General features: G+C 38.0%; 2 protein-coding genes and 2 long non-coding RNA genes across 4 annotated transcripts in view; 1 reads left to right on the forward strand and 3 right to left on the reverse strand.

Annotated features, from left to right (window-relative positions):
- The window catches only part of LOC135463203 (uncharacterized), a 28,987-nt gene extending 19,615 nt beyond the window's left edge, over positions 1-9,372 (reverse strand). Inside the window, exon 1 of the long non-coding RNA XR_010443540.1 lies at positions 9,287-9,372. This is a non-coding gene — a long non-coding RNA (uncharacterized LOC135463203). The remainder of the gene's footprint in view (positions 1-9,286) is intronic.
- The window catches only part of LOC135462875 (uncharacterized), a 315,472-nt gene that overhangs the window by 120,745 nt on the left and 176,141 nt on the right, over positions 1-18,586 (reverse strand). The gene's annotated exons all lie outside the window — the stretch shown is intronic.
- On the reverse strand, positions 3,676-7,914 carry LOC135462951 (uncharacterized). The gene is made up of 4 exons (XM_064740272.1): positions 7,827-7,914; positions 6,464-6,526; positions 5,312-5,408; positions 3,676-5,003 (listed from the first exon to the last, which is right to left on the reverse strand). The coding sequence occupies exons 1-4, from the start codon at positions 7,912-7,914 to the stop codon at positions 4,439-4,441; spliced, it is 813 nt and encodes a 270-aa protein (XP_064596342.1). The 3' UTR covers positions 3,676-4,438.
- Positions 16,084-18,586, forward strand: part of LOC135462666 (uncharacterized) — a 42,787-nt gene continuing 40,284 nt past the window's right edge. The window contains exon 1 of the long non-coding RNA XR_010443465.1: positions 16,084-16,158. This is a non-coding gene — a long non-coding RNA (uncharacterized LOC135462666). The remainder of the gene's footprint in view (positions 16,159-18,586) is intronic.

Here is an 18,586-nt window from a genome sequence, read left to right on the forward strand (position 1 = left end):
AGATTAGTTTCGTATTAAATGTCTGTTAAGACACTGTCATATATTCACGGTATAGTGCGTCATTCACAGTAACTGTAATATATTAGTGATCTTGTTCCTGGAAAATGTTTAAACCAACAGACCGTGAATTGTTTTCGATGCAAAAAAGAAAACATGCACAGTCAAATAAAATAGACCGATATGTTTAGAAATAATTTAAAGAAACCACTTAAAGCTGGAAGACCAATTCACATTTTGGAAATACGTAATTTCCAAAAATGTACAAAACTGTGTGTAAGAACTGTACATTTTGATAGATGTGAATTGTAAATAATGTACGACAGGTCACAATCGGCGCGTTGAATGATTCAAAGTGTAGTCAGCTGCGTAGAACATTTGGCGAACATAGGGAAAGTCTACATAGTCAATCAGGATGCTTCATGACGTACATGTACTGGGCATCACAAGGAACTCCAACATACCCGAGAGCAATGTCCGATTGTTAAATATGATTCTACTGATGGGGTAAGCATCACCGAGGCCTGGTCGCTTTGAATTAATTCACAGCATTTTCAATAATTCTAGAAAAGTGACGTCTAATACATTGCAATCAAGATCATCAATTCTATACCAGTCACAGCATTTGTTTAAACCGAAGTAGTGGCAAATGTATATGGAGCATCGAATTTGCTATTATATAAACCTTTGCATGAACAATATGTAGTCATCAATGAGGTAATAAGACAAGATGGCGGGTTTCACCGGTAACGCGTGATCATTTCACAAGGACACACTGTATACAATTACAGTGTGGTCGGTCCTCCAGCTTTACTCTCCATGCTGCAGTATCATACATTGTATCATGCAACTCCTAATCTCCTGCTCCCAGTCGTTCGTGTTATAGAAAACAGGAAGAGCGACAGTCTGATCAAGTACACCGTTCCCGTAACCAGTGGTGCATTGTACGTGTTTAGTATTAAATACATGTAAAGCCTACCCTCTACAGTGACAAGATTTCGTTTGAAAGGAGTTTTTCTTTCCTACTATTTAGATATCGGTGTGCATTTGACAATAATATATTTTCAGGCTAATTTGGAATAGGTTTCTACCAGTAGTGCACGTTGCGCTCGTCGTATCCGGTTACTGTATATACCAGTATTACTATGGCTGTCTATAATGCCTGCATGCTTTTTGTGTTTATTTATAATGGGCTTTTTGGAACATTACCTGCCGTTTCTATACTGTTTTAATAATAATAGGTGTGCTACATGTAATATCTCGGTTACTACCAGTATTCTGATTAGCTTGTAGATAAAGTACATATAGACTTTTCTTTAACACTTGTATGTAATAAACTATCATGCCTTCTGTATATGTTACGTTTTCGACAAGTTAGCATAGAGGAGGATTACAAAAGCGCTGGCATTACTGAAGGCTGAAGTTTTTCCTTTAAACATGTACTATATGTATTTGTGTCATATATATGACTATGCTTGCTCTGTACACATCTGCGTTTGATTGTCCACTTGAACACACTTTATGTGGAGCACCTATTAAATATTGATTTTCGAGTAATACACAAGATGTGTTCAAGAGCTTCGTCTCCGTCGTGCAGTAAGTCTCGTAGCATGCGTTTTTGCACAGTGGCCGTTTGTGAACTCTCTGTGTACATGCCTGTAGAGTTACACTGTACACAAGATCTATAGAGGCGGTACTCTTTATGTCTGCTGGCAGATTTTATTTCATTGCTGTTCACTGGTAAAGATAGCACCTGTCATGAACGAACAAAAGGTATTACACGTTCAGTAGCATTAAATCCCCACTCTTGAACCGAGTAATTTTACCAGCTAAAGTCAGCTTACGAATTCGTTTCTTTCACCCAACCATGACATAACCAACAAAAATGGTAATGATTGTAAAAAACATTTTAACATTAAGCTAGTCGTTAATACAAAATGAGACATTTTTACATGCATGTAGGGAAAATTGCACTTTAACCTCAGTGTATTTGGTAAGATGTAAAATGAAGGAAATTGTGTTGGCACATGTTAATTGATCTGTAGTATATAAAAATAATAAAAATAATAACCCTGACGGAGATCGTCATGGCTGTGGGGGAGGGGATAGTGTAAGGGTAACCCACCGTCACACTATAACTGTGTACCCTGACCAGTGTGAATGTACATCGTGTAAACTGTTCTGTGAAAAAGGATCGCTCATGCGGACAAACTTGTCTAACATTAAAATTGTTACGGAAAAAATACTATACAACAAAGTACTGTCATAATATATTGCATGTGAAGATAATTTATTATGAAATCAAGAATAGCCTTTGGTCCGTTTTGTACAGCATATTTGCTCTTCTACATTCCATGTTACATAATACAATTTTTACAATTCTGCATAACACCATTCTTTTACAATTCACCATTTGTATGCTTTGTACACAACACGACAATTTATTCTATTGCCTGGATGTGAAAGAAGCGTTAAACGACACGGATCGTCCTACTCCAAGTTATTGTTTTAATTCACAGGACGTACGGTTTTTCAGATTCTGTTAACTTTCAAACGGAAATGAAACAGATGAAAAAAGACGGACAACAAAGTCGAGCATAAGCGTAATCTTCAGAAAATGTATTACAATTATTAGTGCACATGGTAAAAGATATACGGAACTAACTGAATAACATATAAATTCCATTAAACAACACATCAGTAATAACAGCAATATAGGGCGCTAAAACATGTCAAACAAACTAAACTTTTCCACACTGTCCTTTGAAGTAATATCCCCATTACACCCATATTACAACGCTTTTCCGAGCAATTCAGGAAGAATTTTACTGCAACTTACAAAGTTTATACGTACTTTTTGTACTACATTTTGTACTACAGCTGTTGGAAGCTTTATTATTTTTAAACGGCTATGTGTGAAATATGTTGCAATGTGTTTTGCAATGTGCTATCACAGAATTCCTTACACGACATGATACTGTGGCCTATCACTTATTTTACGGTATTATCTCTCGCCTCAAGAACAAAATTGAAGGTATTTTTCTTCACCTTAAACTCTAGTATTATTTGCTGGATGCGCCAAATAGGAAAAGGCAATGTGATATATTCGGTAACATACACACATTTACACAGCATCATGTGTCATTTTGCAGGATTTACGGCACAAGAAGAGATGAGTTAAATTATTATACTTCCTTTAAATTTGTAAATTGATTCAAAATTCTGTGTCAGACAGATACAGAAAAGAAAACAGAGCAAACGTAACAAATATAATGTAATTGAAGCAAACACTAATCTTTGAACTATGAATAATATTGTCAGTCATATAAAGAAAAGTACACACACCAACACCAAACACAGAGTGGCTGAAACTTACACAAACATTAGAATTATGAAAGAAGCTTAACAGATAATATTGGCCATGGTCACCTAAAGCAATAAAAGAATTTTAAACATCCTTTACACAAATGCAATAAATGGAAAAATTAAACACATTTCGCAATGCTTTCTTACAAGGCTTCTATGTGTTGATAATTGTTCGAAAAAGGCTCAACCTCATTCTGAATCTGACGTAATCTCAGTACATAACTTGTATGTATGAGACATTCTGTGCATTTAGATTGCAGTACATGTACATTGCACGTTAAGCTCTAACATACATAGAAGAATTCGGTGTAGATGATCGCATTATTTTTGTCCAAATCGCAGGGTAAAGGATGCATAGAGCAGTGCAATTAACTTTTCAGGTGTGGGCTTAAATTTTACAAATTATATATGTTCTTACATAAGGCAGTTTTAAAGCGCATCTGCATGGTATACATTATATCGATTTGCAATGATATGCAAAGGTGCACACGGAGTTAACAAAATAATCCATGGGTCATATGGTACGGAAAAAAATAAATGCTTCAAAATTAGGGCTCTTTATAGTTACATAAACTCAGTCACAACGACGACGATGTTGAGCGTTTTATACTTTCTGCTGATCTCATCTCAGTTTTTTTTTTATATTCCATAGCCTTATTCAAAATGTTACTTGGAACTGGGCGCTCCGATATTCTAGCCACACTCGTGGGATTTTATCTGAACTAAAATGAAACCTGGTTATTCACATGATAAAAAATTATATTTGTTCATGATGTAGTGTGATAACTTGGCACCTTATCTGATGAACAGATGAAAGAGAGAAAGGTTTAGATGATTTGCAGCATTGGCTGTTCCTATCTCGTCAAGTAGCCAATTCTGAAGCATCATCTTTTTATCTAGAATCTACAGCCTGGACTGTTTTCACAAGTGAGTTATGAGAAGGTATCACAGATACAATCTAATCTGGTAGTGCACAAAAAGGCGGGAATGGAAGCAAAAAAAAAACCCCTGTTAAAACCCTCTAGATAAACTTCAGAGAAACACACCCTCCTGCCAGTAAGCCTAAGTTTTTCTGTTACACTTTCTGTAGCTTTATTTCGTCGTACTCAAGATCACCTCTTAGAGCTGTACCAGCGGTGTTGCTTTCGACTGGTCTAAGATCATACAAAGTGTTGTATTGGTTTTCCATATTTTCTGACGATCCTTCATTTTTCTTTTTTCTTTGTTGTGTTTTGTTGAAGGGTATGGCGTGATTTGAGTAGAGATCGTTGACATTCTTGAGCTCAGCTCTGTCACCGGGATTGGAGGGCAGACTGATGGCGTTGTTTGCTTTTTGTGCTTGCTTAGCTATATTCTTGTCTCCTTTGTCGGTGACTTTGGCGGTGCTGTAGATCACAGGGAAGTCATTATCCACGTCTTCGTATGCTCCTGGTCGAGACGGAGGAATAATGACGGAGGGTTCGTTCCGCACGATAACTGTTGGACCAACCGGGTTATCCATCCCACTCTGACCAGGCAATGGCGGGTCAATGACGCTCTGGTAGATGTGACGGCTAGGAGAGCGCGATGGATTGGGAGGAGTCAAGTGCCCCCTTAAACTAGTCGATTCGTTCCCATTGGTTCTTTTGCTCTTTCTTCTCCTGTAATACAGAATTACATGCGTTTCTTGATTTGTTTGAAATGATCTAGTGAGGAATAACTGTAAAAAATGTTGGTATTAGGATGTGCAAACCGACTGATTGTTTGATGGAACATGATTCTCCCAAAGTACAAACCAGAATAAGATCATACACGGATGCTTGCGATTGGTCTTCTTGACAGGCCCAGTGGATTACACGTACAGGTAAAACGAAATGCAAGCTTGATGCATTCATACATAACAGAAAGAGAAGTACAGTACTTAAGAGTTGAAATATGATCGGTCAGTCCAACTGGGGTACCCACTTACCGAGCAAGGACTACAGCAATCAAGACAATGCCAGCCACTAGGACCACCCCTCCGATTCCAGTTGCCAGTCCAATAGTTAATGCGTGGGGATCATCGCCTGGACAAAATATATACAAATGCGGATATAAACAAATGTCATTTTGTAAGTCATATTAAAATGTATACATACATGTTTATCCGGACTCCAGGCACAAATGTACCACCTGTCTACTGAGGCAGTTCCCTTGGAAAAGGACAAACAATTTAGCACAGCACATGTTATAATAAATTGGACTGAACTAAACTTACACATATTTTCTCGACCACTAATGTTGACACATGCCCAGTAGGATTCCAAGCGGAATGTGGATAGCCGGCTATTATTGCTCCAAGTAACATTTGTGCTCCTTTTGAGTTTCCCTCTATTTTATTCTGAAAACTGGTGACAAATATGCCAGCGCAAGCCTTATTAAGCTGCTGCCAGTAATTCTGGAATATATGACACGTCTGCTCTTTGAAACTTACTGTTTGAGTGTGATCAGATTTTGCCCCCCACCCCCATGTTTTTCTACCCATCTAACATTTTACCCAACAACATTTTCACGAACTGAAACTGATACGTTGTTATCGATTCTCCTGGGCGACAAGGTTTAACTCTGTAAACCAATTGTACCTCGCCAGCGGCCAGTGTTGTCACACGATCAACTGTTGTTTTAAAGTAATCAAGAATTACCTATGATAAATTGATCTGTTTGCCCCGAAGTCATCCGACCCGTGGAAGGTCACAACATTACCAAAAACAAAAACCTCTCTGTAAACAGTGTCACGATGCGCACACTTTCCTGATATACTTGACTATCACGTCGTGTGTCTCACCTGGATGTTTTAAGATTTAGAAATATTTGGGTCCGACTGGCGTTTGTGAAATTTAGTATTTTGTTATTTGTCTTCAGGTTTTCCAGCAAATTGCGCATTGTCGTTGTTTCCTCCCACCATAATAATGGCCACTGTCTTATAAGTTAAATATTCCTCAGTACGCATTTAGTTGTCTCTGAAGTCCACAGGGGTCTTCCGAAAATATAGAGAATGCTTTTATAAATTTTCATACATTTATTATTTGCCTATTATTAACGAAGACAGTTTCTTTTCTATAAGCCATACTGTTTTCTTTACTTGGTTTCTCCACCATGGGGTTGGTGAGTGCAGGTGTCAGGGTTGTGCTTTCCGTGGTGCCACCTAAGGAAAACAGAAAATGTATAGGACTACAGAAGTCTGCTACGTAATGAATTAAACCAGAGCATTGACGAAAGTGTCATAATTGAAACATAGTCACGTGTAACCGGATAGAATACGGTTTCTTTGACAGTTTGCACATAAGACAGCGCAAAAGAGTGGTTTACTTGCATAAATGTGTTTAATTTTTTTTTGTCCTATGGATTCCAAATTTAACTATTAACAGGCATCTGAAGTCGTGTATGAGTGAAGTATGAATGCTACACGGGCATAGATATGGCGAATACAATACAATAGTCCCGGCTGACAAAAGATCCGCGGAGAGAAGGCCACGAGCAAAAGCTCCGCGGACAAAAACTCGGGAGGACAAAAACCACAGCGGACAAAAGTCCGGTCGACTTAATAAACAGACAAAACATATGCGACAAAAAACATGATGTAAATATTTGTTTGTAATAATTCATATAGTGTGACTATGTTTGTCTTCTAAAAACGTATCCCAGTCTGACAATCGGGTCCAACAGCTCTCCACTCATAAACATTGTGCACCTACGTTTCCAAAACAGTATGGCAAAAACTTACCTTGTCTATGTAATATTGTCACTGAGTGCTTATCGTAAAACAAATATAAATTTATTCCCCGAAGCATTTATCACTATATTCAATTTGTTTGACAGAAATATTTCGGTATGGCATACAGGTTATAGCTTAGCGATACAATGTCACCTCACGTCTGGCGTAACTTACGCATGTTTACTCGGTTACAGAGATGTTATGCAATTTTATCGCTCAGAAGTTAACTGCAAAGCTTTACAATGCTCATTCTAAAATTTTTAGCCGGGAATCACGGCTATTATTTAACACATATTGCGTTTACAAAAGTAAACCCCAGGCCATTAAAACCTAAATTTTACATACTGTTTTTCAACGGATAACCACGATCGCTGTTTTGGGGGCTTTGTGACAACAAAGGTCGTTCCTGTGACCGTTTACACAGTTTAAAGTTTGCTGAAGGACACTTGCCTGTTAACAGTGTGATGTGTGACGTGGAACTCGTCAACGTTGGGTGCTAACCCGCAACCATATGCGCACACATTGTAAGTTAAGCTCCTTTTCATGTTTGCCTGCAAGGACATCTTACTACGTAACTGAGCATGTGTCGAACTACCTATACCTAATGTGTTACCCAGGTGTAAATAATGTTGGAACATACACTTTTCTGAAAAATTTTAGGATTAAACTCTTTAAGTAATTACATAGATTAAGAATTAAGGCAAAAATTGAGAGTCATATCCAGACTCACCTTTGACGAGTGTGGCTGTCACTACAAATATTAAGCCCGCCAAAGTCAGGATCTCAATCAAGCGTGTGGGAAGAGTAGGGAATGTCATACTTCACACCTAAGGTTGTGTAAGCCGTTTGTGTGAATTTAAAATGCACGAGCCACTGTATTCACGTGTGTAGAGATTGAAGTTCTACAATTTTGACAGCCTCGCTTTACTACTTCTCACTTTAATAGGCTATGTTGGGGCTATGGGGCTAGTTCGTGTATGTATCTTCTTTTACTTTCTACTTCCTTGTTGTAATGACACGTTCTGAGCAACACGGTTAACCCTCTTTAGTGGTGTATTTATATGGTCTATCAGTTTATCGTTTTGATGACAAATACTGTCAAGTGCTGCTTAACTACAGAAGTAATTTCACTTGACAGCATTGGGCGTGTGGATAATGATATGCTGCTCTGTAACCACACAACTGATCTCCACATTCTGTAACTCCCTCACCTTACGACACAGACAAACAAATCTGATCATCACTACCGACATGCAAACAGATGTGTTTTGTGTACTTTCTGATCCTTTGGCTAATGGCAGTGAGACTTGATCCCTCATTGGTGCAATTTCTACATATACTTCACTACCATGTCACTCGGCATAAGCCTATAATTTTGAGCATTCATTTGAAAATATGGTATATATTTCAACACCTACAAATGTACCACAGAAGTTAGTTTAAATTTTTACTACCATTATATCCAGTCTCCTTATCACTGTGGAAACCGTTTTTTATAAGTATTTGCCATTTTCTTATATCAACGTTTGCTTAAGGCCTTGTCTCTAGTCGGTATAATTCCAGCATAGCATGCACAGTGCTGGCAGTCTTCGTGTAAGTGAAATATTCTTGAGTACAACGTGAAATACCAGTGAAAGAAATAAATAAGACCACCATTTCAGAACATATAACAATTTAATACTCGTGACATAAACATGTGTTATTTTATTCTTGCAAAAGAACACGATTTTATTCCAAGATAGAAACAAAAATATTCTCTGCATTTTGTGACATAAACATGTGTTATTCTCAAGATTTCATTCTACAGTAAAACGTATTTATGAGTGATATAACCCTATGATCAAGAAATGGGCTCTATTGCATTAATACTGTTAATGTTCAACTTACCCAAAAAGTGAATCGTAGAGATTGTATTACCATCACCCATCGTGCTTAATTCGTCGTTGTGAGTCGTGTCTATGGAAGCATAGCTGTCACATATGGATCCATAACCAAGCACTAAATTTGTTTCATCAGCATACCTGGACATGCTAACTACGTCATGTCAGTCGCAGCCATATCTTCTTAGGGAATCTCTTATGTATTTAAAGCACACCACCTGGGCTGTTAGAAAAGCCAACGTATATAATGATGATATCCTCTGATGAGCAAGCAGTGCAGCTTTACAGATAGCGTAGATGTTCAACTTACCTAAACAGTAAAATAGAGGGTTAGGCTTACCCTCCCTTATCTTCTTGTCTCCATTGTCAGACAAACACTCACACTGAGTCGTTTTGGTATCACATCTAGTTCCATATCCACACGATGAGTTTGACCCACACGTTTTTGCGCTAACACCTAATAACATAAGTCAGTCAAGTCTAGGTTAAAATATGTAAAATTCTGGCTCTATAACGTGAAATAAACGAGAACGGTGAGGCCAAAATCCCTCCAAAGGCGAGGATGGTGGAAAATGGAGAGAACATTTTTTCCGTATTGAGCGTGTTAGCTTTTTTCCATACACAGTGGCATTTTTTGTATTCTCTGTACTTGCACTGAAATATGTGGAAAATATATACTGAGGAGAAGAAGTTAATGGTACATGCAAGAATAAACATTACAAATACGTAACCCGAGAATTAGTTCAGCTATGTACCTGTATTTTGTTTTTAAGCAGATTTCAACGGCCCCTGTTTTTGGGGCCTTTCTGACGAAAAAAGTCGTACATGTAACCGTTTGCACAGTCTGAAGTTTCTTGAAGGACAAAAGCTTAGCACCAATGTGATGTGAAAATGTGTATATCTGACGTGGAAAAGGACGCCAGTAACTGGCCATAGTTAGGTGATTTCTTCAGTTAGCCCATGCAGGTGTTTCAGGCTAACGCATTTAAAAGTTGAGCAAAAAGTTTGATTAAGAAGTTGCTGTGGTTTGCTCTACACGGGGATTTCCACAAACAGAATGGCTTGCATACCATGTCCCAGATGTGAGAGAGATTGTGATGGCATCAGTTGATTTATAAGGCTTAGTCTCATTGACTCGGTTGGTTTTAACCTCCAATCATACGCGCACATTGTAAGTTAAGCTCTCTTTTCATTCTGCAAGGACGTTCCACTACGTAACTCAGTATGTGTATGTATACTACACATATCGGAAACCTTGCCCACGTATAAGCAATAGCGGAACGGACGACATTTGTCTGACAAACACCAACATGTGACTATTCAAGCAATGATACATAAAATTAGGAGACTAATTGGCCAATTATCCAGACTCACCTTTCATGAGTGTGGTTTTCAATACACATGTTAAGTCCGCTAAAGTCAGGATATCACCCCAGCGTGTGGAAAGGGTAGGGAATGTCATACTATACACCTAATGGTCTACACTCGGTTTGTGTAAATTTAAAATGCACGAGCCGCAGAAGGTGCACACAGATTGAAGTTCTACAATTTTTACAACCCCACTTTACTACTTCTCGCTCTAATAGGTTATGGTGTATACCACGAGACTATTTCGTACGTGTATGTATTTTACTTCCTTGATTCTGGGACGTGTACTAGGCAACACGGTTAACCCTCTTTCGTGGTCTATTATATCATTTAATAGTTTATCGTTTTGGACAAATACAGTCATTACAGAACTAATTTAATTTGACAGCGGTGGATGTGGGGATAATGGCTGTTATAACGCGGATATAAGCAATGGGCTACTGATTCAAAAACTTTCTTACACATGTATAATAGTCGACAAGGAAATGTTTGATCACATTTGCTGGTGTATCCAGTATAATGTACTACTGAAATGAAGGAAACATCGATGAGACTGAATGATATGGCTTTTTATGTTTTTTTTAGAGTACAAAACCGCAAATATCAGTTGTCAATCACAAAATATGAATCTGAGTTGCGCTTTGATTGCAACTGTTTATATATTCAACGTATCGATCTAATTCAACACGATGGATGAACAGCCCCTCGTCACGGGTTGAGCGGAATTAGACGCAATCAGAAAGCCGAGCGCCAGAAATTCTGCACGCTCTGTTCATATTTACTTAAAAGAAAATTATATCCATTGTGAAACCTAAGAAACTTGGAGTGAAGGCGTTTGATGGAATAACCTTCACACGCTACTTTTTGTTGTAATAACTTGGGACGTTGAATGAAATCGTCGAACAACACGCTGGATCTAGCAAATGGTACAAGGAGAGATACATACATGCCACATGCAGGGCACTTCTGTATACTACGGTCTGAGTAAGAATAATTTACATTGTCAAAATTGAAACTATATTTTTGGTCGTAGAGTGCGAGAGAGGAAACCGTTTTGGTCTTTGTAGAAAGGTCCGGGTACAATGCATCATCTAGAGAATATGTGGTTTTCTTTATATTCGTCGAAGTTGGGTAGATACCTTTCAGAGCCCTTGCTATATACGGATTGTTTACAGCCAGCAAATCGTCAATATGCCGTTTAGTGAATGAGAAAGATTAGAGCTGGGAAGGATTACTCCCAAATAGTGTCTGCATATATTCGTATTCATATGAAAGCAGGTACATGCCGGCCAAAAGGGTGCACAATTTGTACCCATCAGAGTACCTCTACACACTCTTGATCAACACCGATTTCAACGTACAAGTATTTGATGATTATTGAGATTTGATGATCCCATATTGAAACAGCAAGAGGATCAAGAGCATGTCTCAGTCGGATCCGTCAGACCGTGTCTGTGGTAGTCTAGGCTCATTGCTTATTCACTCGAGAATATTTCAGTACAGTACTGCCATGGTTGAACTATCTTTTGGGCAAGGTGTATCTGACAAGAGCTGTCTTACAGGTGTTGCAAAGGCGAGAAAGACGACACGTCGCAGTCGGATCCGTCAGAATGACATGACGTTCGTGTGTATGGTGGGCTCAGATCAAAGGTCATTCATTTCTGCAAGATTATTTCAGTACCTCAATTGAACAAGATAAATCTGATACAAGATGTTTCGCATGTGTTCGTAATAGCCAGAAATACGGTCCATTTCGGCGCCATAAGACATACGTGAGAACCCCTGCTACTAGAATCCATTTGTCCGTTCTAACCTCTAACCTAGTACAATACCTACTGTTGACTTCGGCCCATTATGTCAGTTCTATAGAATCAAGCCCTAGGGTGCTGTCTGTATTTTTTATCAAAAACTAAGTAAATAATCTATCTGTTACCCACACTGTGAACTCTTCATGAAAAGAAGTTATGGGTCGAGACCAGTAGTAGAAAAGCGATTGTAAGAAACAGTGAGTCGAAAAGGACCGGACTTTGGAATCAGAGAGAAAATCTATCCAGCCCTTGTAACTTTAGGTCATTTCAAACAGTGTTGTGGGACAGGCCTGTATTATTTACGGACCACCACAGACGTAAAATAAGATGAGTAACAAGCCGTGTCATATTCAACAAAGGTATCACAATTTAGCATACCGTCTCGGCCCAAACCGTATTGACGTGCTCAAGCTTTGTGAAGAAGACGTTTCTCTAAACATTTACTGGGTTGAACAAAATCTAAATAAATATTTAATGCCGGTTTTAGACACTTTGAATGGCAGACTTTCAGTGGACATAAACATTAGTTAGGTAGTGTCGTTCATTTTATCCAAGGGTTAGACGTTGTGTTTAAAAAAAAAAGGTGGATAGGATATCAAAACGGAACCTTGATAGGTACTCCCTTTCTCACTGTCTGTGTATTGCTGGCTCCACGTGTGAGCCTTGCAACGCTTGCCCACCGTAAATGTAATATGCGTACTTATAAGTAGCTTGTATAAATCTTCGTGGGTAAGTTGTTACAAAACTCAACGACAATGTAAAACTGATAGTTGTTCTAGTACTGCACTAATCAGCTATCAAGTCAATAAACGAATGAACGAGGTCATGACGTGAACAATCGTGAGATAAGCATGTTTTAGTTTCACCACTTAGGAAAACGATATTTATAATGAATGTTTATTTTGTAAAACTGAGTGTATTACGGTATACATATTGTGATCGTATCGACAGAGAACTACCCAGGATTTCAAAAAGGACGACATTAAGTTCTTCAAAGATATATTCATAACTCTTATCAGAGAGACATGTCAAAAGCCGGTAAATACGGCAGTATTTTGTGATCTGTTAGGCATTAGACCTAGTGTTTGGTTCCTATTGATTGATTTATTTATTTAATATTTATTATATTTTTGTTTAACACAATATTCAAGAATTTTCATCCATAGATGGATGGAAGATTTATGCTGTTTAACCACACTCATACAGCACACATACACATGTCATTCTGGATGTGTCACGCAAATCCCACAATTTGTGTACTTGTAGTACACACAGGTATATGGGTGTGCATTTTTGTCACAATTCTGTGTACCACTCTTACACAGTAGTTTTCCGAGGGTACCTTCCAGAATACCTGTGCACAATTTCAGCTGGTATAACATGTATTTACTGTAGATCGTCAGTTACAGTTTGCCATTTATATCCACACAGATACATCAAAACTCCACGCTTTGAATGCGGGGCTGAATACATTATATAGCGTTGTGCTGCTTTTGAGGTTTTTAGCCCTAAGAACATTAAGACACGTGTTGCACCATATTATTTACTCTTGCCGATGTTTTCCTTCATCTCAGAACAACTTTCGCCTGTTTAGACCAACAGAGGTGACCAAGCATACAGGTATGAGAATGTATTTGAAGCTGTAGAATATTACATACATCTCAACTTCAAAACAGCGGTTATAAAATCGTCCATCGCTATGAAATAAAAACAGCCCTTACTGGTCATCAGAAAACCAGAAAACAATAAAACAATAAACAGATCGCGGATGAGGGTGAATCGCCCTGTGTAGTACGTGTCATTCCAATAAAGACGTAAAATAAATATTTATTTATTTATTTATTTTAAATGGTGTTTCACGCCGTACTCAAGAATATTTCACTTATACGACAGCGGCCAGCATTATGGTGGAAGAAAACCGGGTAAAGCCCAGGGGAAACCGACGACCATCCGCAGGTTGCTGAAAGACCTTCTCACTTACGACCGCAGAGGAGTAAAGTAAATACGAAAGCAAACTGCTCTCGTGGTATCATAACTGAGTGACAACAGACGTGATCAAGCATTACGTGTCGAATACTAGCCAGGTATCAGTATAAAATAGAGTAGGTAAAAACATGTGTGGGAAAAATGAATTGATGTGATTTATACAAAAGTAAAATAAACAGCAGATTTTGCTGCGTTTAAAACATTTTTCCTCAGGGAATTCCATTTATAATAAAAAGATGGTTACGTGAGTCAAGATAATTTGACATAGATATGTTAAGGAGTGATAGGGGAGCAAATCCCCATCTAGTTACAAGGAGTCCTTCAATGGAACTGCCTCAAAGAAACGCTTTCATAGCGAATCATAAGATTATAAAGGTTATAAAATGGGTAAAAACTGTAAAAGACATCATAGTGTAACATTGGAATAAATTGCACATGCAATACACTCAGTATCACTGCCTCTATCCAAAGGTTAGAGACAACGCAAAGATGAATTTTGTGGTCTCTCAAGAAGACAAGACAAAATATTTCTTGGAAATGTCTGTAAATGGCAGTTTAGTGTGATTCAGGAAGACTATGTACAGTTGATAATCATGTATAATTGTCTGTGTCCTAAGGTGGGTGAGTTACAGAATGTGGGGATCAGCTGTGTGGTTACAGAGCAGAATGCAACACTGACAGGAGAGGGTGCAGATGCTCATTCAACAATGCTGAACGAAGAGAACTGAAGGGCACATCTCCATCCCTGTGGTACTGTGTGGGTAAGTTAATGTAAGCATACCATTAGAAATGTAAAATTGCCGCTGTAATTCTGAATTGATAACCAAATGTATATCCACAACTGATCTTTGTTGTTGTCAGCCGACATCACAGACTTCGGTGATACAAGGCAATATTCTTCCGTATTGTTGCAGAGTTACACAGCTATGCATATATGGATAGAAGGAATTGGAATATTTTAAATAGTCATGATAGTAATCATAACAACCCAGTGTTTGTTTGTTACCATGCTGAAATACTCGGCCAATGATGGGTATTTAAGTCTAGCAATTTGTTCAGGTTTTTCCATACGTCTCCACGGATTCCCTGGTAGACAAACAGTCCACATGTCTTAATTTCGAGGCGTAACGTGGTTTTTATTGTGCTATTGTGGGATGCATTTTGTACCGAACGTGACAAAACTGGAGGATGCTTGCCTTATGACGCAATCATCTGATTTTGCAATTAATCATGGGTAAAAAGTCTTCTACGAGTTCATTACAGAATAGCAACAGGAGATTATTGATGCATATAGCAGAATGTTTTTCTGCACCAAACCAGAATTCCGTGGAACTGAAACACTGGGCCACAACAACACACTGATGGCTCATTCAGGAAAGAAAAGCGTATCAATCAGTTGATTTATGTTATACTTTCTCTCAGTTTGAAAGAGCAGATTAAAGACACTCACTTAGATTGATTCTGATACTCCAACATTTTAACATACCTTCATCCTCTCCAACATCACATACTGATGCAGCTAGAATGAATAATCAATGGAGAACATAGCATTTGTTTTTTTCAAGCGAAAATCAGATTTGAGGAAATCACTAGTCGACCATATATATTTTTTCTTTAAATAAATAAAACATTTACTATTCAAATCTTAACATGTAATTTAGCAGACGGGCACAATAGTTTTAGCGGCGCATCAACTTTTCGACATGAACGTACAGGGTAGACCTTGCTCGCAGAACAGCTTTAACATAACTGTGTGCGATTTTGATCTAAACATTGGGCAGAATTGAGCATGGATTTAGACAGTTGCATTGCTAATTCCAGTGCTATAGTATAAAAATTACTGACGATTAGATATACGGCTAAACGTGTGTTCTCATTATCCTGTATATTGCAGAACTTTGTAGCCTTGTAGACAGTACCTGTTCTGACAACACGACGTGTACGTACTCTTCAGGTGATAACAAAAACCTGTGTCAGTGTTCAGAAGAAGCCACACAATCATCTACAGGGCAATGTTTGGGTGAGTACATGGACAATGCGCCAGACATCTTTGCACACCATTTGTTGATGCAAAAACAACAGTATAGTCGTGTAGGGGAATATGTCATTTCCGCACAGGAAATCACTAAACTAGCTGCATGTAATAACTATGTTTTGGCGGAAATCTGCTCCTGTCGACTAACTTTTCCGACTTCCGACGTGTAGAAGATTTGGTCAGGCGTCACACTGTATGCTTAGAAACAAAGGGTAAAGATTTCTGAAAGGTCAGTGTACAAACAGATATGAGTCTCATTCACTCGAAGCGCATGTGTTGTGTTTTAGTGTGGATGCCTTTGATGTATTTTTCATCCTCACACTCGCCTCTTTTCTTTCTACGCATGTTTTATAGTAAACTATCTATTTGTAGCCCTAGTTGAAATTTACAGCAATATTGAACATACAAAGATTTCAAACCCTGATGTCCTTTCATGGGAGTGGTGTTAAATTCATTTGGTTGCTTGTTGTCACTTTTTGATGCTTGTCTTGAAAACTTTAGGGTTATTAAAAAGCACGCAAAATGTTATAAATTTGAAGATCACAGTAAAGCCTGAACGATGTCTTTGGCTAGGGGTAGTGAGATGCCCGACAATTTTAACATGTAAGATTACAGGCCAGGGAAAATGTTGGAGATATAGTCAACGCTGAGATAAAAAAAGTACTTCAATCCCAATACGCACAACCCAATTTACAAGTCTACATTGTCGGCATAATAAATTTACACCCCAAATTGCATAAAAAACTCAGCTCATAAATCCCACCCTTATGTTGTAAATGTTTATCTGAAAAAAATCTTGCAAAGAAACGGCACATGCAATTTAGGGTACTCATCTTTTTTAAGGTACCAACTTTATTCCTTTGTTCTCGTTTTTGGAAATATTCTCCATCCATAGGAAATACCTAAACATAAGGTATGCTTAATAATAGCACGGATATTTGCAAACGCAGCTCACATCAGTAATAGAACAGGCTGTTGTATAGTTTTATAAATGTATCACACAGAAGATGATGTTTTACCGCAATGGTTTTTCAAAACTTAAATGGGAAACACACATCATTGACTGTTCTTAACACGTATTAAGATTTATGAATTAATCGAATCTACTTTAAAGTACAAATAAATCTAACAACAAAAAAACAAAAGAAGAAAACATGCACGACATAATTTGGTATGACTGTGTGTGTAAAACACAGTTTAACCCTATGTGGATCATTACATCTGCTTATCATTACTTTTACTCAGCTCAGTCAAGCAAATTCACCGCATCGGTTGGCCCTGAAACAACAACAACAACAACCGGTCCTAACCAAAACAGAAACGTACAGTCCGGTAAGTGTGGTATCTAATTGACACAGTTTTCTTAATTATTTTCGGTATTTGTTCATGCTGCTGTGTTACTCGATTATTTTATGCAACACTGAAGAAACCAGTACTTTTGACGTATGAACAACACTGTGAGTTCAAGTCCAGCTCATGTTGGCTTCCTCTCCGGCTGTACGTGGGAAGGTCTGATAAGCAACTTGCGTATGGTTGTGGGTTTCACCCAGGATGTGCTCGGTTTCCACCCACCATATTGCTGGCCGCCGTAGTATAAGTGAAATATTCTTGAGTACGGCGTAAAACACCAATCAAATAAATAAATAAATATGAACAACACTTTATTGTCCTCATTAATTTCTGAATGTAAAAGTTTTGCCCAACCAAACCAGACTGTCTCATACTAGCGTTAACTAACCATACTTTAGGAAAACTAATATTTTTGCAGAGTATTTGATTTCATTGTAGCAAATTGCCTTATAATATCTGCTCTCCTACATGGATTTCCCTGATAGCCATAATGGTAATATTGTTCAGTTGTCGTCGATCGTTCAAAGCATAAAGCAATTTGTCATACGTTCCTAGCCAAAATATTAGCAGGTGGAATAAAGCTTGTATGTATTTTCGTGTTACTTATGTCAGATTCTAAATATCCCATCCTATGTCACTAGCACATATTAAAAATATCCATTATTTGATTCAATTCCCGTGGCTTCAGATTGTAATGCCTTAACAGTCGGGCTCGCAGTAGGATTCGTGGAAGCTCTTTGTACCCCCGGTGATCGTTGTTGTTGTTGTTCTTATTCGGTAAGCGACATACGTATTTTTTGTGCTTTCCTGCATAATTCAGAATTCTGCTGGTTGAATAAGAATCTCCAAGTCCTGATCCATTTGCAATGTTTCTATGTTATTCCTTATCAAATATGATGACAACACAGCATATTGAGTAATTCTAGGTCAGGAACGTGTATTGTGCAGTTTATATTAACACAACAAGTATCTAGAATCAAACCCACAATATCGTTGATATAAACTGACGAAAGGCCGGATTTCACCGGTATGTGTAACTTCTGGTCATTTGTAACACTATTAT

This window comes from Liolophura sinensis, chromosome 2, assembly GCF_032854445.1.
Source record: "Liolophura sinensis isolate JHLJ2023 chromosome 2, CUHK_Ljap_v2, whole genome shotgun sequence".
Lineage (NCBI taxonomy): Eukaryota > Metazoa > Mollusca > Polyplacophora > Chitonida > Chitonidae > Liolophura > Liolophura sinensis.

Excerpts from the sequence above, each read along its gene's own strand:
- LOC135462951 (XM_064740272.1), bottom strand. The coding sequence starts at position 7,914 with ATGACATTCCCTACTCTTCCCACACGCTTGATTGAGATCCTGACTTTG. Across the intron at positions 6,527-7,826 it reads GACAGCCACACTCGTCAAAG|GTGGCACCACGGAAAGCACA; the intron begins GTGAGTCTGGAT and ends TGTTTTCCTTAG. Across the intron at positions 5,004-5,311 it reads ATTGCTGTAGTCCTTGCTCG|GAGAAGAAAGAGCAAAAGAA; the intron begins GTAAGTGGGTAC and ends TCTGTATTACAG.